We start from the raw sequence: 26352 nt of genomic DNA on the forward strand, positions 1-26352 counted from the left end.
AAGGCAGTGTGGACAGGGCCAATGAACTTAACCTGTTCTTTATTAGATTTGACAGTGTGGCCCCTGCCCATCCCACACGAGCCACCTGTTGTTGGCCCCCAACCAACACATATTCCACTCTCCCCTCCTATCCCTCCTCACAGTCCCCCACCCTACTCTCATGACTATACCCCTTCTCCACACGAAACCACCACGGTGGGCTTCACAGCTCTACAGGTGAGAAGACAGCTGAAATGTCTCAACCCAAGCAAGGCTGCAGGACCGGATGGTGTCAGTACCAGGGTGCTCAAAGCCTGTGCCCCTCAGCTATGTGGAGTACTTCGCCATGTATTCAACCTGAGCCTAAGGCTCCGGAGGGTTCCTGTATTGTGGAAGACGTCCTGCCTCGCCCGTGCTGAAGACGCTGCGCCCCAGCGGCCTCAATGACTACAGACCGGTGGCATTGACCTCCCACATCATGAAGACCTTGGAGAGACTTGTTCTGGAGCTGCTCCGGCCTATGGTCAGGCCACACTTAGATCCCCTCCAGTTTGCCTACCAGCCCCGACTAGGAGTTGAGGATGCCATCGTCTTCCTGCTGAACCGTGTCTACGCCCACCTGGACAAGCCAGCGAGCACTGTGAGGGTCATGTTTTTTGACTTCTCCAGTGCGTTCAACACCCTCCGCCCTGCTCTGCTGGGGGAGAAGCTGACAGCAATGCAGGTGGATGCTTCCCTGGTATCATGGATTCTTGATTACCTGACTGGCAGACCACAGTACATGTGCTTGCAACACTGTGTGTCCGACAGAATGATCAGCAGCACTGGGGCTCCACAGGGGACTGTCTTGTCTCCCTTTCTCTTCACCATTTACACCTCAGACTTCAACTACTGCACGGAGTCTTGTCATCTTCAGAAGTTTTTGGATGACTCTGCCATAGTTGGATGCATCAGCAAGGGAGACGAGGCTGAGTACAGGGCTACGGTAGGAAACTTTGTCACATGGTGTGAGCAAAATTATCTGCAGCTTACTGTGAAAAAGACTAAGGAGCTGGTGGTAGACCTGAGGAGAGCTAAGGTACTGGTGACCCCTGTTTCCATCCAGGGGATCAGTGTGGACATGGTGGAGGATTACAAATACCTGGGGATACGAACTGACAATAAACTGGACTGGTCAAAGAACCCTGAGGCTGTCTACAAGAAGGGTCAGAGCCGTCTCTATTTCCTGAGGAGACTGAGGTCCTTTAACATCTGCCGGATGATGCTGAGGATGTTCTACGAGTCTGTGGTGGGCAGTGCTATCATGTTTGCTGTTGTGTGCTGAGGCAGCAGGCTGAGGGTGACAGACACCAACAGAATCAACAAACTCATTCGTAAGGCCAGTGATGTTGTGGGGATGGAACCGGACTCTCTCATGGTGGTGTCTGAAAAGAGGATGCTGTCTAAGTTGCATGCCATCTCGGTCAATGTCTCCCATCCACTACATAATGTACTGGGTGCGCACAGGAGTACATTCAGCCAGAGACTCATTCCACTGAGATGCAGCACTGAGCGTCATAGGAAGTCATTCCTGCCTGTGGCCATCAAACTTTACAACTCCTCCCTTGGAGGGTCAGATATTCTGAGCCAATAGGCTGGTCCTGGACTTATTTCATAATTTACTGGCATAATTTACATATTACTATTTAACTATTTATGGTTCTATTACTATTTATTATTTATGGAGCAACTGCAATGAAAACCAATTTCCCCCGGGATTAATAAAGTATGACTATGACTATATGACTAAGATTTACAAACCTTACACACTGCAAGTGGAGAAATTACATTGGGGAACAAAAATGGAAGATAAATTAAACAAATAAACCTTTTGTACCCATTTTCACAGAAGATAACCTCTCAGAAATAGTGGTGGACTGCAAGTCAACAGTAAATCAGGTGGTCAAGGAAATTAGCATTAGTTAAAACTAATCATGATAACCTTCTTCTTGAGGGTTTTGAAAGTAGCTAAGAAGATAGCTAGAAGTAGTTTTCCAAAATTCTATCAATTCTAGAACAGTTCCCACCAAATAGAAGGGAGATAATGTAACCCTACTATTTAAGAAGTGAAAAAGAAAGAAAGCAGACAACTTTAGACAATAGCCTGGCATCAGTGGTGGAAAACTTGCTAGAATCTATTAAGTGGTAACAAAACATTTCGAAATTATGATACAATTGAGCAGAATCAACACAAAATGAATGCTCATACTGAAAGCATCCGCTTCTACTCATCTCAACCAAATTAAAAACAGAACCATGGGATCCCACATAAGACCAAGACCTGCCTGTCAACTTGCAGAATAAATAGAATAGCCTTATTTCAGTCCTACACAGCCCACTTCTTTTCCTAAGGCATTAAAGACTGTTCGTGCTGCTTTCTGTTGAGGTATACAACTATAAAACTACCTCACTTTTGCTACAACTTTCACTGTTTTCACTTTTATATGCTCCACCCCAGAGAGTAAGTTAGCAACCAGTTTCTATCATGAGTTCAGATTGCCAAAACCACATTGATGAAAACTTCTCATTCTCTTCCTGCAAGGACTTCATTCCATTTTCCTAATTTCCCCAGCTCCGTTTTCATCAGATCAGAAACTACACTTTTTAGTCCATTGCTTCCAAGACATCATCTTTTATCTCTTAATTGAGGTTTCCCTTTCACCATAATTGACAAATTCTCAAACGCATCTATTTCATTTCCTGCACATCTGCTGTTAATCCCTCCCAGGAGAGGAGAGGCTAAGGGTCGCTATTATTCTCACTTTACACTCCACTAGTCTCCATCGTCAAAATCTCCTCCACTTTGCCCCTCCCTTCTCCCATCCACATTCCAAGAGGACTATTCACTCTGCTATTCACTGCTTCACTCTTCCATTTTCATTGACATCTGTTTCTTCTCAAGGCACATTCTCATACAGCCACAGGAATAAAACCCACCCTTTCCAATTCTAGGAACACAAGCACTTCAAGGAGAAACAGCAATCCACTTGTACTCTCTTAAATTTAGTGTGGGAGGAAATCAGCGATCACAATGTGACCTACTCTGCACTGTAATATCCACACACAGACAGTGTGATTGCTGCCCAAGGGTGAATCTAAGCTCCCAGTTGCATGTTACTCAAATTCTCCATCACATTCACAGCATGTCTTTGAATTCTTACACTGTTTAAATAAAAGCTAACATAAGTTGATGAACAATATCTTCATTATCATATGAGATATGGTACAGATGCCAGGGCTGAACACTAAACTCAATTATTTCAGTCAACTTTTCCAGTTCTGGTGACATATAGTACAGTAATTGCTTCTCTTCACACAGTTGCTGCCTGACCTGTTGAGTAGTATCAGAATTCTTCAAACCATTCAGGTTTCCAGACATTTTAATCTTGGTTCCAGATTTTCCCCAGTTTAAAGATTAGCTTTATATGTCAAACGCAGATTAAAACATCTAGTGAAATGTGTTGTTTGCGTTAATGACTAACACAGTCTGAAGGTGTGCTGGGGGCAGCCCACAAGTGTTGTTATGCTTCTGCTGCCAACATGGCATGCCCACAACTTACCGTACGTCTTTAGATGTGGGAGGAAACCAGAGCATGCAGAGGAAACCCACAAGTTTACGGGGAGAATCCTTAGCAGTGCTGTCTGACTTGGTGAATATTTCTAACATGTTTTAATTTCAGACTTCTAGCACATGTTTTTTAGTTTTTCAGTCCTTTCTCATCTCTTCTCACACTCTACACTGCTTCGCTACATCAGCAAACTTCTACATCTTACATTTAATTCACTCATTAAGTGACTGCTGTAGAGTGTGGGCATCTGTGGCTCTAAAACATACCCTGTAAACCCCAGCGGTCATTTCTTCACAACCTATTTACCTCTACACTGTCTTCCATTAAGTCATACCAATACTGTCCATTCCAATTCTTGAAAAATCTTGTTAGCAACATGTCATCAAAAGCCTTCTGGAAGTAAAAATACACCACACCATTCCCTAAATACCACTTATATATTTGGGGATGCTTACAATCTCAACACCATCTTACTGGCACGAAGGTGGTCTCTGGAACATCGATTCTCGATATAGTGCAATTTCCTTCAGCTGAAGGCTGGGAAAAATGAAGCAAACAACTTCTGTTCTGACAAATTCTGTCCTCCCACTACTGATCTATTAATCTGATGACAACTGGATGCCACGGTAGTGCAGCAGTTAGCGTGACGCGATTACAGCTCAGGGCATTCCACAGTTCAGAACTCAACTCTGGCACCATTCTGTAAGCAGTTCTGTAATGTCCTCCCCATGGAATGCATGGGTTTTCCCTGGGTGCTCCAGTTTCCTCCCACACTCCAAAGATGTTCCTTATCACTAAGTAAGTAAGTAAGTAAGTAAATCAATCAATCAATCCAACATGCCATTTGACTTAAAGAAGAAGCACATAGCAATCATATCCACTATTAAATCCACAGGTTCTGCCACAGATGATACAGGAAGTGCTGTATGGCCAATTGGATGGCTTGTTTGAGCATTGATAAGCAAAATACAATAATTTTATTTGGAGTTCTAAACTAATTTTCATCCAAATCTCAGTGAAGAACTGTTTATATCATTATTGGAGGATGGAGGCCCAGCTGAGAAGTTCTTTAAAGTGTTTCTTCCAGCTGGTACTGACTTGTCTGTCTTGAATAAGCCCCCCTCTTGCTTCTCAGCCAGGTGGAGCTGGATTGTTTGGGTTTCATACAGTATTGAGAACAGTGAAGAATCTATACATCGAGACGAGTAGCAAGTTGCTGAATCTCTTTAACTCTTCCCAACCACCATCTGTTTTCCCTAAGTGAATGTTTTCGTGGACTTTGGCCTTAAGGCAAGAAAACCCCATAGGCACCCAGAAACCATTTGTAGGTACCAATCCAAAAATAGCCTGCACTTGTGATGAATCAGTTTGTGGAGTTTTTGGCCATTGTAATCAAAGCAGTCCTGGTGTTTTTTTCTTATTTTAAGAGACACCAAGAGTATCTCCAGTTAACTGTAGTGATCCTCTGGCCTACTTCACACTACTAGCATCTTGCAGATTTTGCTCCTTAGAAGTTGTCAGATAGTCGAGGCACTGTTGGGAATCCTACCTTGATGCATCATGGCCTAGTGTGGTAACTGCTCTACCCGTGGCCACAGCTCAACACATCAGAGAAACAAGCCTCTCCTCCATGGACTCTGTCTACACTCCTCGCTATCACTGTAAGGCAGCCACTACAATCAAAAACCCCACCCATCCCGAATATTCTTTCCTCGTCCCTCTTGCATCAGGTAGTAGATATAAACGCCTGAAAGCATTTACCACCAGGCTTAAGGATAGCTTCTACCCTGATTGGTTTCTTACAACAATAATCAGAATCAGGTTTAACATCACTGGCATGTTGTGAAATTTGTTGTTTTGCAGTACATTGTAACACATGATAAAAAAAAATCACTATAAATGATGATTGATAGATAGATAGGTAAACAGGTATATTAAATAAGCAATGCAAAAAGAGGGGGAAAAATAGTGAGGTGGTGTTCATGGGTTCATTGTCCATTCAGAAATCTGATCGCAGAAAGGAAGAAGCTGCTTCTGAAACACTGAGTGTTTACCTTCAGGCTCCTGTACCTCTTCACTGATGGCACCACTGAGAAGAGGGCATGTCCTGGATGATGGAGGTCCTTAACGGTGGTTGCCACTTGTTTGAGGCATCACTTTTTGAAGATGTCCTCAATGTTCGGGAGGCTAGTGCTCACGATGAGGCTGGCGGAGCTTACAACTTCCTGCAGCCTTTTCCGATACTGTGCAGTGGCCCCTTCAGAAATGGTGACAAAACCAGTTGGAATGTTCTCCACGGTACATTTGCAGAAACTTGCGAGAGTCTTATCAAGTCTCCTCAAACTCCTAATGAAATATTGCCGCTGTCGTACCTTTTTGTAATCGCATCAATGTGTTGGACCCAGGAAAGATCTTCAGCTATGTTGATACCCAGGAACTTGAAACTGCTCACGCTTTCCTTTCCCTTGAATACTGGTGTGTATTCTTTCAACTTTTCCTTCCTGAAGTCCACCATCAATTTCTTGGTCTTACTGATGTTGAGTGCAAGGTTCCTGTTACGACACTACTCACCCACCTGGTCTATCTCACTCCCGTATCATCTGAAATTCTGCCAACAATACTTGTGTCATTGGCAAATTTATATATGGCCTTTAAGCTGTGCCTAGCCACAGAATTATGCGTGTAAATAGAGCAGAGCAGTGGGTTCAACATGCATCCTTGAGGCGCACCAGTGTTGACTGTCAGTGAGGAGGAGATGATATTTCTGATCTGCAATGACTGTGGTCTCCTGGTGAGGAAATCAAGGATCCAGTTGCAGAGCGAAGTACAGATATACAGGTTTTGGAGCTTGCTGATTAGAACTGAGGGTATGGTTGTGTTGAATGCTGAGTTGTAATCAAAAAAACAGCATAGGTATTGCTATTATCCAGGTGATCCAAGGCCGAGAGGAGAGACAGTAAGATTGCATCTGTTGTAGACCTATTGTGACAACAGGCAAATTGCAGTGGGTCCAGGTCCTTGCTCTGGCAGGAGTTGATTCTGGCCGTGACTAACCTCTCAAAACACGTCATCACAGTAGATGAGAGTGCCCCTGGATGATGGTCATTGAGGCAGCTCACCTTGTTCATCTTGGGCACTGGTACGATTGTCACAATTTTGATGCAAGTGGAAACCTTCAACTGCAGCAGTAGGAGATTAAAGATGTCCTTAAACACTCCCATTAGGAGGGTTTATAGAGCTCAGTCATGTACATCATCAGGGCTTGATGCCTTGCGAGGATTCACCCACTTGAAAGATGTTCAGACATTGGCCTCCGAGAGTTTGCAGGGTCACCAGATGCTGCAGGGATTTACACAGGTGTAGTTTTATTCCCCTGTTCAAAGCATGCATAAAAGGTGGGAGTAAAGCATCACAGTCATTTGTATTGTTAGGTTTCACTTTGTAGGAAGGAATGGCCTGCAAATCCAGCCAGAATCAGAATCAGGTTTAATATCACTAGCATATATTGTGAAATTTGAGAACCTAGTGGCAACAGTACAATGCAAAACATGAAATATAGAAAAAAAAGAATTATAGTGCGTGTGTATATATATATATGTATCGCCCGCTGGTGGCATAGTGGTATCACGCCGGATTTCGGAGCGAAGGCTCCTGAGTTCGAATCCAGCTGGCTCCCTTGCACGCTTTCCATCCGTGCTGGGTTGAGCGTCGAGCTAGCAACTCGGCTTCGTAAAAATAAGAAAGTCTGCTATAAAAACGCCGTCCACTCGGAGTTAAGGGCTTTCTTCTTCTTCGTATATATGTATATTAAATAATTAAATTAAAAATAGTACAAAAACAGAAAAAATAAAAAGTGAGGTAGTGTTCATGGGTACAGTGCCCATTTGGAAATCAGATTGGCAGAGAGGAAGAAGCTGTTCCTGAATGGTTGAGTGTGTGCCTTCAGGCTTCTGTACCTCCTTCCTGATGGTAACAATGAGAAGAGGGCATGTCCTGAGTGACGGGGGTCCTTAACAATGGATGCTGCCGTCCTGAAGCACGGCTCCTTGAAAATGTCTTGGATACTACAGAGACTAATACCCAAGATGGAGCTGTCTAAATTTACAACTTTCTGTAGTTTCTTTCGATCTTGTGCAGAAGCACCCTTCCCCTCCCCCCCATACCAGAGAGTGATGCAGCCTGTCAGAATACTCTCCATGGTACATTTGCAGAAGTTTCTGAGTGTTTTAGATGACAAACCAAATTTCCTCAAACTCTTAATGAAATATAACCACTGTCATAGCTTCTTCTTTATAGCTGTATCGATATGTTGGGACCAGGTTTGATACTCAGAGACACTGACATCTAGGTACTTGAAATTGTTCACTCTCTCCGCTTCTGATCCCTCTCTGAGGATTGGCTTGTGTTCCCTTGTCTTACCCTTGCTGAAGTCAACAATCAGCTCTTTAGTCTTAATGATGCTGAGTACAAGGTGTTGCTGCGACACCACTCAACTAGCTGGTATATCTCGTACCTGTACGCCCTCTTCTCTCCATCTAAGATTCTGCCAGCAATGTGCATCCGACTCAGTTTCTAACTTCAATTAGAATCACTTTTATTGCTATTAAAATAGCCTTCTGTAGGTCGTACCTGCATTTCTTATATAGTTCTGGATTACTGGTTTTGAATGCCACATATCTAGTCTTCAGCAGACTATGAATCTCCTGATGCATCCACACCTTTTGGTTTGGGTATGCCTGGTATGTTCTCGAAGGCACACATTCATCCGCACAGGTTTTGAAGAAGTCAGTGACAATTGTGGTGTATTCATTCAGGCTCGAAGATGAATTCCTCAATATTGTCCAGTAAACTGACTCAAAGCCGTCCCATAAGTGTTCCTCCACCTCCCTTGACCATACCTTCATGGTCCTCATCACTGGTGCTGCAGTCTTCAATCTCTGCCTATATGCTGGGAGTCAAAGTATAGTCAGGTGATCGGACTTTCCAAAGTGTGGGCGTGGGATGGCACTGTAAGCATTCTTGATGATGGTATAACCCACTGGTGGTCAAGTGTGTTGACTTCTCTGGTACCAAGGTGATAGTCGTAGCTGTTCAGACTTCTTCAAGCTGGCCTGGTTGAAATCCCCTGCAACGACAGGGAAGGAATACTCTTTCCTAGCTGCTGATCACAGTATTCAGCTCCTCCAGTGCCTGCCTGACATTGGCCTCAGGTCTCATGTATACTGCTACCAGGAGGATGGCAGAAAACCCCCTCGGCAGATAAATATGATGGACTCTTGACCTTATAATCCATCTCGTTCTATAGCTGTTTAACTTTATTCTGCATCTATTGTTGAATTACCTCAATGTACTGTGAAATGATGTACAAAACAGCTTTTCACTGCACCTCGGTGTCTGTGACAATAATAAACCAACCCAAAGAATTTGGGCAGATAACTGGGAAAATTCATACCTGTAAGCATTCCATTATAAACAAGTTAACTATATACCGATTTACTGACTGCATCGGTTATATGGGAATTCTATAACAATTACTGGATTACTTCAACACAAGACAAAAGAAATATGAAAAGAGCTAATCCTATGAGGAATATCGTGAAAATCTGGACAAGAGTGAAATTTGTAAAATTGGTTATATGGTGGAAGGAAGCACAAATGCGAGGAGCTCAACTCAATTACGCAAGTCATGTTCCATGATCAGGACCAATGTGGTGAGGAAGAAACCTGGACAAATGATAGGCAACTAAAATTAAATGCAGCAAGAAAGAATAAGGATTATTATTGGTGAAGCAAATGTTAAGGCGGCTGGTGAACAATACACAATGTAGCTTACCCTTAGATCAATTATTCGATTATCAAGTCTTGTATCTTGGTTGACAGTGGCCCGTCCTTCCTTTATAGAAAAATTAGAACATATATCAAATAATCAACATTGAATACTAGTAGCTTAATCTTATGCCTTCAGAAAGGGATAATTCTTTCTCCCTAGTCCCAATATTTAAAAACTACACAACAAAATCAGTAAATTAACATGCAAAATTTGGCCAACCCCAATTTGTTAAAGTTTGACGAAAGCTATTGATGTTGACCTTCCTGTTGTTACCCATTGAAATGAATTGGTTAGTATTAGAGTTATGATCAAAGACCTTAGCCATTAGTCCAGTGCATAAACAGGACAATAATAATGACCAAGGAATCATCTAATCTATTTCCTGCATTTAATATGGCGAACAGGAAAAGCTATTATTGTTTCAACAACAATCTGCATCTTATCAGGGTTCTGTAATATACAATGCCTTTATCTTAAATACATCAACGTTTTGTTTTTTTTAATTGACCACATACAGCTGCATTTTTAAGAGTTTAAATTAAGCTTCTCCAGCTCACTAGATACACTGTCCCACAGGCCTTCATTTGTCTTGATTACTTATGGAGAGGAATATTATTTTTATTACTTTGAATCTGAGATTTTTATTTTTCAATAAAAACAGAAAAATACTTGAAGACATCAATAAGCATATTTTATCTGGAGCTCCAAAACCAATTTTCATTTATATATCAGTGAAGAATTGTTGGTAATATTATTGGAGAATGGAGGTTCAATTGAGGAATTCTTTGAAGTGCTCTTCCAGTAGGCAATGATTATCTATCTTTAATAAGCTTCCTTGCCAATTCTCCATGAGAATTAGCTGTCATCATCACCTTCAATTTTCACATAAGGTCAAAATTAACACACCAAATAGATCAGTTATAAAAGCAATAAATCATAACTGTTCAAAAATGTATTCATCATAAATTTACAGGTAAAATGCAATTAAAAATAATGCCCAATTTAACTTGCTCCTTAAGGATCCAATATTAGAACAAATTCTAATTAACACCGGGTCAATCTCCGTGAGAACAATCGAACTATCTTATCCGGGTGAAGACTAAATTATATTACTGTATTAAGATACTTTTGGGTGCAACTTTCAAATGTAATAAAATTATATAGCTATTTTAAGTCATTTTTAAAATGATCTAGTCCCAGTGACCACAACAGAGAAAAGATGAGATAAAAACAGCAATTACTGAGAACGTTCAGGTTATGTAACACTTTTGGAAAAAGAAAGTTAATGGGAATTGGGAAAGTGAGAAAGCAATTGAGTTCTAAATTGCAGAGAGTGCAGATAGGATGAAACGATAGGGAATATGTGTGAAAGAGTGAGGTCAGGGTTGCCATGGTGATACCTTAATCTATCTGCCACCAGAAGGGTCTGTGCTTAAACCCCTGCTCTACCAGCTTTACACATACGACTGTGTGGCTAAGTAGAGCTCCAATGCCATATCTCAGTTTGCTGATGACACCACTGCAGCAGGGCAAATTAAAGGTGGTGGTGAATCAGCTTATAGGAAGGAGATTGAAAATATGGCTGAGTAGTGCCACAATACTGGCCTCTTACACAGTGTCAGCAAGACCAAGGAGTTGATGATTGACTTCAAGAGGTGGAAACTGTAGGTTCAAGAGCCAATCCTTATCAGAGGTTGAAGATGGAAAAGGTCAACAACTTTAAATCCCTTGGTATTATTTCAGAGGCACAGCACGGAAGTGCAATTACAAAGAAAGCACAGCAGTGCCCCTACTTCCTTAAGAGTTTGTGAAGATTTGGCACGACACCTAACATTCTGACAAACTTCTATAGATGCATAGTGGAGAGTATATGGACTGGTTGCATCACGACCTGGTATGGAAATTTCAACGCCTTTGAATGGAAAATCCTATAAAAGGTAGTCGATATGGCCCAGTGCATCCCTCCCCACCAATAAGCACATCTACACAGAGCACTCTTTCAAGAAAGCAGCATCCATCATCAGGGACCCCCACCACCCAGGTAATGCCCTCTTCTCACTGTTGCCATCAGGAAGAAGGTACAGGAGCCTCAGGACTTGCACCACCAGGTTCAGGAACAGTTATTACTCTTCAACCATCAGGCTCTTGAAATAGTGAGGAATAACTTCACACAACTTCACTTGCCCTAACAACGAAGTATTCCCACAACCAATGGACTCATTTTTAAGGACTCTTCAACTTGTGTCTTCAATATGTATTGCTTATTAATTATTATTTCTTTTTTCCCCTTTCTTTTTGTATTTGCACAGTTTGTCATCTTTTGAACACTGGTTGTCCACCCTGTTGGTGCAGTCTCTCATTACTTCTATTATGGATATTGGATTTATTGAGTATGCCCGCAAGAAAATGAATCTCAGGAATGTATATGGTGACATATATGTACTTCAATAATAAATTCATCTTGAACTTTTTCGATATAGATTGATTGATTAATGCTGGTAGTTAGAGAGAAAACACACAAGAGTGAAAATGGTGAAATGGAGGTTGAAACTGATATAAAAAACAACTAAAAATAGAATGTCCAATAGACTAGACAAGTTTGTGAAGGGAAATGCAAATCGTCAGCCTTATAGGAGATATGGCTACCCTTATACTAAGATTTCCAGCATTTTCTTTTCTTCTTCTTCATTTTCAGATAAAAGATAGAATTGTGCTGGGAAGAGGACAGAAAAAAAAAGGATGCTATCAGTACCTGAAAATTGCAGATTTGAGGAAAAGAATGTTTTCTTTGGAATAGATTTTCTTTGGAGTAGAGTAAACTGAGGAGAAGCAATTCAAGTGTTTACAATTGTAAGGGGGCTGCGCAAAATAAGTATTTTCATTAGCAGGGTTCTTGGTGGAATGATTGGAGAGAGCAGGAAACAATTTGGTTTTCCCATAAAACATTGGAAGCTAGAAATATTTGCTTGAAAATATGGTACAAAATCACATTACATTTAGAGAGTACTTAAAATGTCAAGAGGTATGGACGTGCTGAAAAGTAGGATCACACTGGTTATCTTTTTCTATTAACATTTGGAATAAATTTACCATTTCAGAGATCTATCTTGGGATATGTAAATATGACAATGGCACAACACAATAAAGCATACTGCCTTAACTAATGCTTCAATAAAACAATGAAGAGGCCAAGAGGAAGATAAAACTGAAATTTCATACTCTAGGAAGATATGACTGGATGAACTGACAGGATTCTTTGAACAATAAATTGAAATTCTTTACATCAACTACGAATTTGGTAATGATTGACTGAAAACATCCATCTGCACCTTGTGTAAGTTTATACATCTTGACTAAATAGAGGGGATGCAAAGTATGCATCCCATGATTTTTACACCAGTGATGTGATCTGTCTGCATTAATTTTTGTAGACATTCAGTTTTGTCAAATACTTAAATCTAACAAACTACTGAAGGAACTAATAGAATTTGACATTTTAATCTATATGCAATGTATTTGTTATGCTTTAAACAATATTGAAACAAAGTACAGCAATGATATCTTGTAAGCATGAAATTATCTAACTCACCTCATCACCCGCCTCGGGTCGTATTGCATCATCCAGCTGCAAAGGAAGGCGTGGTTCAGCTGCACTTACAACAAAGATCTGAAAGCAAATGATGCCATAATTCTTAGGATAGTAACAACATGACAGGATGGACAGAACCATACACTGGGATAACTTTACCACTAAAAGATCTCAGGTGTAGTAAATTGAATTTGTACTTTAAGTAGACGTGTGGTTCCCAAATATATATTATAGAAAGGAGAACATTAACTAGCATAGATTTTTTGAAGCAATACAGAAAACACTTGGATGGTTGGTTCAATGTAGAGTATATTAATTAAAACAGCACATTAAAGTCCTATTTTAGTCCAATTTGGGTTCCTACCTCAAAACATTTTATGATATATTGATGACTGTAATGCTGTTTTTGCCTGTATTCATGCAGAACTCCAAAAATTTAATACTTCTGCTGCAAATTTCAATTCTACTATCAACTTCATGTGATTTACTTCCTCATATATCCTTTGTGTCCTTCCCTTTCTGTATCTCTATTTCTGGGACATATTGTGCCAAATATCCATTACAGACTAACACAGGCATCCTGAGTATACTTTCTCCAAATCCACCTCCTGTAAAGATTCTATTGCATTTTTCTAGTCCCTCTGTCTCCTTCATATCTACACCAACGAGTAGATTTCCCACAGACGTGTTCTTCAATTGTGATTTCCCCTCTACTATAGTTAACAACACAAGAAAGACACCTCAACTAGTTCCCATACCTTTGTTTCTTGACAAACCAAGTATAGTTCCCATGGTACTCTTTTTCCACCCGCCCAATATGCAGGTCAATGAACTTGCATGACAATTATTAATTATTTCTCTTATCACAGATGCTGCCCGCTTTTCATTGAATTGTTATTTGGATGCTTAAGGAAGTAACAAAAAAAAAATCATCAAAAAATGTATTTTTAAGGTCATCACCACACCAAGCTGCATTATCATTCAGCAGTTAACTCAGCATATGTAACACATCCTATAGCTTTAGAAGCTACTTACTTTGACAATATGGAGCTCAACATCACGCTGGGAACAGCTCTCTATTTTCTGGTCCACCTTCCGAACATAACCTTCCACATCCACAATACTCTCTTTGCTAATGCTACACATAAAATAGTATGAAAATAAATAAGTATTTCCATTCTATAAGCTGTTTTATGAAAGACAGCTTTACAAAATAATTGAAATACTTCAGTAACATTTTGTCAGATTATGACTAACCAAATGCAAAAAAATCAAACAATGGTATGTATATAATTTTTTGGCATTCAAGCACATTAAAATGATCTAATCAATCTTTATTTCAGATACTTTTGCACTTTTTCTCCAAAATAAACATTCTTTACTGCATTGTTCATTTAATAATTACAGCATTGTGGACTAACTTGTGGATCTCAGACAGCCAGTGGCAAAGTTGTGAATGCAGTATCCCAGGATGGATGAACAGAGAGAAAGTGACTGTGTACACAAAAGAATGCACATATAGGCTCTACCAACAAAAGCCATTAGGGTTAGTGACATCACTGGCATGGAATGATTAAGAGAAAAGTGAAAGCAAATTAAGTAATTTTTATCTATTAACTCTCTGTTGATCCACATACTTGTGAGGCCAACTGTGAATTGTTGGGAATATCATTAGCTCTTCCTGGGCCCTCTTAGGTATTGTCAGTGGAATGAAAAATCTTTCATCCAAACTGGGACAAAGCTAGAAAGCCACAAAGAAACAGAACTGGATGGATTACTTGGAAGGGACCCGGGCAGTGGAAATGACAATGGCAAAACCTGATCTGTAAACCTAAAAAAAAACCTCCTTACCAACATCTGGGGGTTTGTGCCAAAACTGGGACAGCGGTCATCAGCAACGTCTCGATATAGTCATACCCACAAATCCTAACTTACAGTCAACATGCCAAACACCTTCAAATCCATCCGTGGCTAGGTCCTGTTCCACCAGCAGGATGGACCCAACAGAGGCAGCAACACAAGAGGTATACAGTCAGGAGGAAACTTAAGTTTTCAATAATAACACCTGATCTTATAGTATCATGCTATGCTTCTATATTGTTCCATGGATAGCTTTCTGACTGGCTGCATCACTAACTGGTATGGGTAGGGCCGACTGCACAGAACTGAAAGAAGCTACAGAAAGTTAAAAAATTAGTCAGCTCCATCTTGGGTACCAGTCTCCGTAGTATTGACACATCTTCAAGGAACAGTGTCTCAGAAAGGCGATGTTCATTATTAAGGACCCCCATCAACCAGGACACGTCCTCTTCTCATTGCTACCATCAGGAAGGAGGTACAGAAGCCTGAATGCACACACTCACTGATTCAAGAACAGCTTCTCCTCCTCCGTAATGCCATTTCTAAATGGCTATTGAACCCATAAACACTATCTCACTTTTTAAAAATATATATTACTTCTGTTTCGGCACCATTTTCAATCTATTTATTATGCATAAATATACGTACTGTAATTTATCTACTTTCTTTCTATAATATGTATCGCATTGTTCACGACACATGCTGGTGATAATAAATCTGATTCGGATTCTGATTCTGCTTGGGCAGGGAATCATTTGCTGATTACCACCAATCATTCTTCGATAGCCAAGGAATTCATTTTATTCCATGTAGAACACCACTTGGTGACACTTCATGGTCTGACCTGGACCCAGCACGTGGATGTAACCATAAGGAGGGTGCACCAGTACCTTCACTTTTGTAGAAGGTGGAGTTTCATTATGTACCTTGACTGATTACGCTGTATCCTGGTATGACAATCTGAAACATGGAGGAACACCAAAAGCTGCGGAGAGTAGTGGACCCAGCCCAATACGTTCCTCCCCACCACTGGAAGTATCCACGTGAGGCGCTGCCTCAGGAAGGGGAGATCTACCACCATTATCCAGGCCATGCCATCTTCTTGCAGCTACCATTGCGCAGGAAGTACAAAAGCTGAGGTCCCACACCACCAGATTCAAGAACGGCTATTTCCTTTCATTCGGCTCTTCAAGCAACCTGTACAAGTCTAATTACCACCTCAACACAGCAGCACTGTGACTTTGATCGATATGTCATAAATGTGTTCTTTCTTGTAGAAATAGGTTTCCTTATGATTGTTGTGTATCTGATGATGTGTCTGTGATATACTGCAAATAAGCTTTTTATTGCATCTGTACATACATGTATTTCAGGAAATAAACTCTACTGTGAAGTAAGCACCAAGAGTGGCAAAAGCAAGGAAAATATTCTAGGAGAGCTAGCTGGGTGGGATGGGACAGGACAGGGTGAGTAGGGTGAGGAAGGCATCTCAATGCCCATTACCAAGAGTAGTTAAGTGGCATCAAGTTGGCCCAGTGTTAAAAGACATAAATGCTAGATTGGATATGTGGCTGATGATAAGCGTATCAACAAGATGGTTTGCTAACTTGATATTTTCTTCACTGAAGTTCAAGTAAAGGGCAGGAAAGGAATGGAGGGTTATGGGCTGAGTGCAGGTTGGTGGGACTAGGTGAGAGTAAGAGTTCTGCACAAACTAGAAGGGCAGAGATGGCCTGTTTCCATGCTGTAATTGTTATATGGTTATTTGGTAAATTTATTTTGAAAGCACATGTACGTTACCATATACTACCCTGAGATTCATTTTCTTTCAGGCGTTCACAGAAAAACAATAGAATTTACAAAAAAAACGACAAATGAACAAAGACTAAGAACAACTAATGTGCTGAAGACAAACACTTCTGTCTAAGACAGCACCAGTGTGAGTGACCCCCATAGTCTTTGTGGAGATAAAATCCTTTTTTCACAGTGAAAATACACTTTATCGCACTGTATATATCATACTACCTTCATGCTAAATAAATCTAGAAGTCTAGGGATAGGGTTGCATAAAGCACTGTAGGTCATCAGCAGCAGAATTTATTTAAGCAGAAGCTGTAACACATACTATCACTAACAAACCAGCAGAGCAACCCTGCTTCCAATGAAGAGTGCAGCAGCAGCAACAGACACATCTCAACATGAGGAATTAATCTGGTGAAGCTACAGTACAAGACAACTTGCATGATAGACAACACAAACAGCATACAACAGACATGTTACTTGTCTGTGCAATTCCATAACAAATCAGATCCTGCTACTTCCAATGGTGGTGGTCAATTAAATAACTCAGTGCAGGTGCAGGCTCCACAATTATTCCCATTCAACTGACTATATCTCCATTCTCAACTATATGGAAGTGCAACATATAAATAGAAGTAGCCTCAGGAATGTTGTACAGAGGGAGATTGGGGTGCAGGTCCATAGCTCTCTGCACGCGGTAAGTAAGGTGGTAAAGAAAGTGGTTGGCGTACATGTCTTCATCAGTCAGAATATTGAGTATAAGTGTCAGAAAGTCACGTTGCAGTTGTACAAAACTTTGGTTAGTCTACATTTGGAATATCATGTACAGTTCTGGCTGCCATACTATAGGAAGGAGATGAATGCTTTGAAGACAGTGCAGAAGAAGTTAACCAGGATGTTTCTTGGAATGGGGTGCATTAGCTACAAGGAAAAGTTGGACAGACATGAAATGGAGGCTGGGAAAAAACTTGACAGACATATATGAAATTACGAGGGGCCAACAGGGTAGAAAGTTTACCATGCCATCCCCCCCGGATGAGAGGGGGTAAGTTTAAAGGAGATGTATGTGGTAAGCTTTTAACATTGAGTGGTAGGTGCCTAAAATGCACTACCAGAGAGGCAGTGGAACCAGATACAATAATACAGTAATGTTTAAGATGCATTTAGACAAACACATGATCAGACAGGGAAGTGAGAAGTATCAACCACATGCAGACAGATGAGCAATTTAAATTGGGATCACAGTCAGTCCAGACACCATGGCCTGAAGTAATATGTCTTTGCAGCCTTGTTCATTTGGTCCCTCATGCCTGTTAAAAAGATATTGAGCTGACAGTAACCCAACTCTGCATTCCCATCTAAACAACAGTAAACTTTCACTTCCTTTGCTTCACCTCATCTGTCTTAAATAGACAACCCCTTCTTTCCTGAGATTCTCCCACTCAAGGAAAGTCTCTCTACATCAATCACCCTTATCAAGACTCTTGTTTCAATCAAACCCGTCAACTCCAGCCAATACAAGCCTAGCCCATTTAATCTTTCCTCAATGTACAAGCTACCCATTCATATATTAGTCTAGTAAATCTTTTCTGTCCTGCTTCCAATATAATTACATCCTTCCTAAAAAGATCAATTCTGTATGCAGTATTCTACATACAGTTCACCAAAGCCCTTGATATTTGATATACTTTATCCGTTAGCAATAAACATCGAAATTAGATTAACTTTCCTAATTTCAGCAGCATCATGCCCTTGGTTGTCAAAAGGAAATGAAACAGCCTATTGGTACCTTCCAGCACTATGGTAGCGTATCAGCTAGTGCAACACCATTACAGGTCAGGGCGGAGTTCAATTCTGGTGAATCACGGAGCAGTTTGTATGCCCTACCCGCTCCATGACCACACGGGTTTCCTCCGGGTGCTCCGGTTTCTCACCACATAGAGTTAGTAGATGAATTCATCACTGTAAATCGTCCCATGATTACACTAGGACTAAATCGGGGTTACTGGCATGGCTCAAAGGGCCAGAAGGGTCTGTTCTGTGCAGTATCTCTAAATAAATGCAGGCCGGTGCCTTAAGCATTTCAGGCAATGAGTTGTGGATTCCTAGCACCCTCTCAGTGAAAAAAGTATTTCCACATCTCTCATCTAATCTTTCCATCAATTACTCTATGCTCCTTGGCTTCTGAGCCCTCTGATTAAAGACATATGCCTATCTGGGCCCTTCACATTTTATACACTACAATTAAATTTCCCTTAATAAGCCTGTTCAAAATTAACATGCCCAGATTCTTTTAGGTTTCCTTGTGGTTTGTAATATCCCATTCTGTGTAACATTCTCATTCACCTCTTCTGCATTCTTTCCAGTACAATCATATCTTTCCTATAATATGGTATCTAGAACTTATTATCTGTGATTACTTTACTGTAGACTTTTTTCCCTCTAGTGCTCGTTGTATTTTAACTCGGATTGTATACACTTTTACCAAAACCTCCCTGCTCTTATGTTCTATGGCTACAATACACCTTCAATATCCTAGATGGTTTTTAAAAGCTAACTAAAACAAGTTCTGATGAAAGGTTCTCAGCACGAAACGTTGACTGTTTACTCTTTTACATAGATGCTGCCTGACCTGCTGAGCTTCTCCAGTATTTTGTGTGTTACTGTCACTACAAACTACATAAAAGTTAGTGTTTATGCAATGTAGAGTCCTACTAGAAATAGCTACAATCGTAAGTCTTTTTATATTGAAAGAAAACTTTAAAATTATTAGGATTATAATTAAGAAAATATGAAATCAATACATATTTGCATGAGTAGGCAGTGCATATATAATAAGGATATGGACATATTTTGCTAACTAGCACCCTCCAGTTGAATCTGTGATCACACTCCCACACAAAAGTACCGTGAAGGGTAACAGAACATTTCAAACCGAGGCAGGTGCAAATGAACTTCCTGTCTCGCCTGTTAGACCAGGCATATCAGTTTAACACAATCAAGCTGAGACAGCTGTGAAAAAAGTCCGCAGTAGAGTAATCACTTAAGTTTATGAAGTCCATTAATGACCTGCAACCCGTAATCATCCTCACAAAAACATCCGCCAGGATATCTATTTTAAACACCAGAGCCAAACAATTGCACAATCAGATGTTGGTTCTTTAAGAAAAAATGGCTAAAAATCTAAGAAAAATTTAAATTATTTAAAAATTAGGTCTTTAGAATTTGATTCAAAGTATCCTGAAAATATATTTTCACTATATTAACACTATATTAATATAGACAAGCATTTATTTAAAAAGAGTCCTAAACTGCACAAATTTCTTGAAAGAGCTAACTAAAACAGTGCTAAACTCTAGTTTTTTTTTCCCTTTATCTTTTACCATCAATTTCTTCAAATAAGTATACAAGTAGGATTCCAAAATTTCAATGGTCATACCCCGTTGTATAGTCACAATAGTTGTATAGTCACAATCACCAAAATCCTGAATGCAGGGGAAAAAAAATCGACTAGTTCTTGCTCATATTGGTTTCGATCAGTGACTCTAATCAACAACCTCTGAGGGAAAACATTGGCAGACGAGCCAGCAACCTCAGTCATAAAGGATAGATTTGGAGGCAGGCAGAGAGAGCAGCAGACAATAGTGAAAGCAGATGAGGGAGGGAAAAAGCAATGGTGAGAGAGACGGGAATGTGGGGGAGATTTGATGTGATAAGATTGTAATTTTTCTAGCCACAGGAGTCAGAGGGTGGCAGTGTAAGTTTGTTTTTCAGACCGGAGGCCTGTGATCGGTGACATACCACATGGACCAGTGCTGAGTGCTGCGTCCCTTATCGTTTGTTTTATATATCAATGATTTAGACAAGGAATTAGTGGCATGAATAGTAAGTTTATGTTGTTCACACTAAAATTGGTAGTGCAGTGGACAGTGAAGTTTGTCTAAGGGTTACCACAGGATTTAGACCAACCAAGAAAGTGGGCAAACAAATGGCAGATGGAATACAACACTAACAAGTGCAAGGCAATGCATTTTGGGAAGTAAAACTAGGGCAGTTTAAACACAGTAAAAGACAGGGCCCTGGGGCGTGGAAATCCTGTAAACCTTCTCCAATGCCAGCATATCCTTTCTTAGATATGAGGCTCAAAACTGTTCACAATATTCCAAATGTGGTCTGACCACTGCCTTATAAAATGTTAGAATTACATCCTTGCCTTTATATTCTAGTGCTCCTGAAATGAATGCTAAAATTGCATTTGCCTTCATTACTACTGACTCAACCTGCAACTTAACATTTAAGGAATCCTACATGAGGATTCCCAAGTCCCTTTGTACCTCAATTTGTGAATTTGTTCCCTATTTAGAAATAGGGGAATCAACATTACAGGGTATTGATAATGCCCTCTAAACCAGATAGCATCTTGGTAAATCTCTTCTGCATCCTCTCCACATCCTTTCTGTAATGTGGCAATCAGTACTGCACACAGTACTTCAAGAGTGGCTTGACTGAGTTTCATACAACTGCAGCACGATTTCCTGACTCTTATACACTATGCCCCTAATGATGAAGACCAGCATACCAAATGCCTTCTATATCACTCTATTTACTTGTGTTTCCACTTTCAGGTTGTTGTCAGAGAATAATAAATGAATACAGGCTCTTAGGCCCACCAGATTCATGCAAACCATCAAAATCCATATTCCAGTACTGTGCACATAGCCATCTATGTCTTGGTCATCTCCAGGCATCTTAAATGTTGCAAAAATCTCTGCCTCCACTTCAGGCATTGTTTCCCCAATTAAAACTACCACGTTGGTGAAAAATTTCTTCCTCAAATTCCCTCTATTTCTCCCATCCCTTAAGTAGTGTTACTAAGCAATCTTTTCCTCTTTGTAGTTGTCTGCCAATCCAATCTATGGGTTTCATAATTTTGTTTACATCAGGAATTTCAGATGGCAGTGAGAAGACATACAGGAGTGAGATAGATCAGCTCGCTGAGTGGTGTCGCAGCAGCAACTTCGCACTCAATGTCAGTAAACTGACTGTGGACTTCAGAAAGGGTAAGATGAAGTCACACACACCAGTCCTCATTGAACGATCAGCAATGAAAGGGGTGAACAATTTCAAGTTCCTTGGTGTCAACATTTCTAAGGATCTGTCCTGGGCTCAGCATATTGATGCCGTTACAAAGAAAGCACGACAGCAGCCATATTTCATTAGGAGTTTGAGAAGGTTTAATATGTCACCAAAGAAACTCGCAAATTTCTACAGATATACCATAACAATCTATCTGGCTGCATCACCATTTGGTATGGGGGTGGAGGGCACTGCACAGGATCAGAAAAAGCAGTAGGAAGTTGTGAACTCAGTCAGCTCCATCATGGGCACTAGTCTCCCTAGCATCCAGGATATATTTAAGGAGTGATGTCTCAAGAAGGTGGCATCCATCATTATGGCCCCCCCCATCACTCAGAACATGCTACCATCCCATTGCTACCATCAGGGAGGAGGTACAGGAGCCTAAAGACACACACTCAACGATTCAGGAACAGTTCCTTCTCCTCTGCCAACAGATTTCTGAATGGACACTGAACCCATGAACACTACTTTAATCCTTTTTTATTCTTTTTACATTTATTTAAATTTTCTTAATAAATGCATATTACTGTAAATTACAGATTTTATTGTGTATTGCAATGTGCTGCTGCCACATATCAACAAATTTCACAACATATGACAGTGATTTTAAACGTGATTCTGAGGACATTCTTTCAGAAAATACCAGATTAGTTTTAGTTTGAATTTTCAGAATGGACTAGGTTTGAATAATTTTTACACTTCTAATATTCCTTTACAGCTTGAACATCAAAACAATGGCATTTAGGAACTGTACATTAATTTATCAGAACCATGCCAACAAAGTAACCCTATAATGTACTTTCTCATATTTGTACTTCAAACAGGATGTGATTCTGAACTCACTTAGCAGCAAATTTGACCATCTGTTTGCTCACATGGTCTCCCACAGCTACAAGTCCTTGGATGTTAAACTGCTGCTGACGTAGAACTAAAAAGCATTGCTTCCCTGTGGAGATAAAAATAGTGTGCATTGAGTGCTACATAACACAAGATCCCTTGACACACTCCTTTGTTTCTTAGTCACAGCTTTTTGTTATTCATAGCTTTCCTTTAAAGCTGGACAGAAACAGGTGCAGAAAAACATTTCTATCTATACACATCAAATGAAAGGGTTATCTATCAGAATCTCACAGACCAAATTAATTAGCTAAAATTTCCAGAAAGACTAACTCCAAATTGTTCACTTTGTGGCAAAATAATTCTTGACTCCTAGCTTGCCAAAATGATTTTAACAAAATGTGGGTCAGAAGGGTGGGACGGAGAAGAGGAGAGCTGTCGTCATTGGAGACTCTATAGTCAGGGGAGCAGACAGAGGAGATTTTGTGGACGTGAGAAGGACACCCGCATGGTTTGTTGCCTCCCGGGTGCCAGGGTCCGGGATGTCTCTGACTGGGTGCACGACATCCTGGTACGAGAGGGAAAGCAACCAGAAGTCGTGATACATGTTGGCACCAACGACAAAGGCAGGAAGAGGGATGAGGTCCTGAAGTGTGAGTTTCGGGAACTAGGCAGAAGGCTGAAGAACAGGACCTCAAGGGTGGCGTTCTCAGGATTGCAGCCAGTGCTACGTGATGGTAAGAATGGGAGGAGATGGCAGTTAAATGCGTGGCTGAGGAGTTGGTACAGGGGGCAGGGTTTTAGATTTTTGGATCATTGGGATCTCTTCTGGGGAAGGTGGGACCTGTACAGATTGGATGGGTTGCACCCGAACTCGAGGGGGAGCAATATCCTTGCAGGTAGGTTTGTTAGCATGGTTCGGGAGGGTTTAAACTAAATTGCAAGGGGGATGGGACACGGAGCGATAGAGCAGTGAAGTGCATGGAGTAAAGCCAGATCTAACATATAGAGAGGCTTTGAGGAAAGAGAAGCAGAATTTCAGTAGAAGGCCTCTGTGATTCACAGCATCGTATGCTGCTGTTAAGTCAACAAATACAGCCCCTGTAATTTGTCGCATATCAAAGCCATCCTCAGTATACTGGGTTAAGTTCAGGACTTGACCGCAGCAGTGGTTTGGATAGGTGCATGGATGACAGAGGGATAGAGGGCTATGATCCAGGTGCAGGTTGATGGGTCTAGGCAGAAAACAAGAACAGCATGACCTAGATGGGCCAAAGAGCCTGTTTTATTGTGTTGTAGTGCTCTGTAACTCCTATCGATCTCCACCACCCGCCTTGGCAGCACATTCCAGGCACCCATCACTCATGTGTACAAACATTTGCAATGCACATCTCCTTTGAAATTCCCCCCCCCCCCCCACCTTAAATGCCATCTAGTATTAAGCATTTTGACTCTGGGATAAAGGTACCAGCTGCCTGCCCTATCTATGTCTTTCATAATGTTATAAATTTCTAGTAAGTCTCCCCCCAGCTTCCGCTGCGCCACAGAAAACAACCCAAGTTTGTCCAACTTCTCCTAATTGTACACACCCTCGAATCCAGGTAGCATCCTGGTAAACCTCCACTACATTCTCTCCAAGACCTAAACATCCTTTCTATAATGCGGCAACCAGAATTGCATTCAATACTCCACATGCTGTTTAACCAGTTTTATAATATCTACTTTTTGCCATTGGGCTCCCATTCACAGAATGAAAGCACTACCGTTAATCAGTCAAGTAGTTTGCAAATTAATTTTGTATGTGCTTTCTATTTTATCTTCAAAAAGTTCAGGCTTGTTGTCTAATTTGTTTGTAGGGCTGAAGTAAGCTCTTCCAAAAGCCTTATTCTTGTCATGAGAAACTTCTACCCCCAGAAAGCTGTTTCCTGTTGACCAAGTATAAAAGGGAAAGACAAGTCAATACCGTTGTGCATCATTCTTACCTTTTGCTCTGCTGGTGTGGACCCTGGAACGCAGCCAGACCATCTGGTTGGCTTTATCTTCTGTCAGATTTTTCACATGAACCAACACTCGGTCTTTACATAAAGAAGGTATCACCGTTTTAGTATCACAAACACAAAAAAAAAAAATCTGCAGATACTGGAAATCCAAAGCAGCACACACAAAATGCTGGAGGAACTCAGCAGGCCAGGCAACATCTATGGAAGACAGTAAACAGTCAATATTTCCGGCCGAAATCCTTCATCAGGACTTGATGAAGGGTCCCAGCCCAAAATGTCGACTGTACTCTCTTCCATAGATGCTGCCTGGCTTGCTGAGTTCCTCCAGCATTGGTGTGTGTTGCAACACCGTTTTAGTGTTAGCTCCGAAAATAGTGTGTCATCTCAAAGATCAAATTACTGTGATATACAGATGAGAAAGCAAAACATGCAGTCTGTTTAGGCTGCTTACACACAGCTTCCAGATCATCCTTTCTCAATATGAGGATTTGGGGGGAGAAGAGAAGAGAGAAAGAATCTCAGCACCCTCATAAAGGAAGTTGAATTTCCATCATTTAATCTTGCATCATAGGACTCTTATTATTTTTTCCTATACAGGTTGAGTACCCATTATCTGAAGTTACAAAATCTGAAGTTTTTTGAGCGCTGACATGGTGTCACAAATGGAAAATCGCAGGCAATGCACAGGTCTCTGCACATCACAGACAGTTATGAGAAGTGACATCACATATGTAATGAAGTTAATGAAAAAACAGAAAACACTGCCTAAAGCAAAAAAAAAAATCTCAATCATGTATTGAAAGAATGAATTCGGCAGTGTCAGTGAGCATATGCCGCTTAATGGCATGCGGATAATGAAACAAAGATCTACAAAGAAAACCTGAAATTTGACGCTAATTGTGAATATTCAGAAGGTTGGTTGCAGAAATTTAAGAAACAGAATGGTATTAAATTTTTAAAGGTTTTAAAGATAAAGAATTTGCTGATCACAAAGCAGCAAAGAAATTCATTGATAAATTTGTGAAGATCATCACTGATGAAAATCTAACAAAGAACAAGCCTACAATACTGTTCGGTTTTATACCCTACTGTTACATGCCTCAAGGAGATCTGTGATTTTTTTTTTGTGAGAATGATGTAATGGTCTTTTGGAGGTCACCTGAGGTAATTTTTCTGCCGATGTGAGGTCACGTGATGACATGTTCACCACGGGTATATAAGGGAAGACCTCAGATGACACAGTTAGTTTTTAGTTTTCCAGCTAGAACATGTGTTTGTGTCTCCGTTTCTGCTGCGTATTTATTTTATGACGCAGTTTCTTTTCTTAAAATGGAGTGTTACGTTCTGTTGCAAGGTACAATAGTGCTGGACTGGCAAATTTTGCTCGATGTGTTGATGTATCTTTTTCCAGCAGTATTGGAGAGTGAAGACTTTATCGAAGTACAGGATATGAAGGATTAAGAGAAGTCAGGAATGTTCGGTAGTTTAATAAAGGATCGACCTTATTGAGTCTTCGTTGAAGGAGTAGCGACCTGCATTAAAGATAACTCTTGCCAAAAGAGAAAGGAAGTTCATGCAAGGTGCTCCCTAGAAATTAAGGTCAGTTGTCTTAAGCCGTTTATTTCCTCCACCGTGAATCCTTTGGACAGAACCAGCAGGAAAGTCGCGTCTATGAAGAAATCCTTCTCCAGAGAAGTCTCTCCCAATTGA

General features: G+C 40.6%; 1 protein-coding gene across 2 annotated transcripts in view; it reads right to left on the reverse strand.

Annotated features, from left to right (window-relative positions):
- The window catches only part of dars1 (aspartyl-tRNA synthetase 1), an 86827-nt gene that overhangs the window by 41828 nt on the left and 18647 nt on the right, over positions 1 to 26352 (reverse strand). For both annotated transcript variants that reach the window (XM_072258586.1, XM_072258587.1), the window contains exons 5-9: positions 24625 to 24717; positions 22649 to 22751; positions 14042 to 14144; positions 13007 to 13084; positions 9421 to 9480 (exon numbers count right to left, since the gene is read on the reverse strand). In XM_072258586.1, the coding sequence (XP_072114687.1) occupies positions 9421 to 9480; positions 13007 to 13084; positions 14042 to 14144; positions 22649 to 22751; positions 24625 to 24717 (437 nt within the window). The remainder of the gene's footprint in view (positions 1 to 9420; positions 9481 to 13006; positions 13085 to 14041; positions 14145 to 22648; positions 22752 to 24624; positions 24718 to 26352) is intronic.

The sequence above is a fragment of the Mobula birostris genome, chromosome 5 (assembly GCF_030028105.1).
Source record: "Mobula birostris isolate sMobBir1 chromosome 5, sMobBir1.hap1, whole genome shotgun sequence".
Lineage (NCBI taxonomy): Eukaryota > Metazoa > Chordata > Chondrichthyes > Myliobatiformes > Myliobatidae > Mobula > Mobula birostris.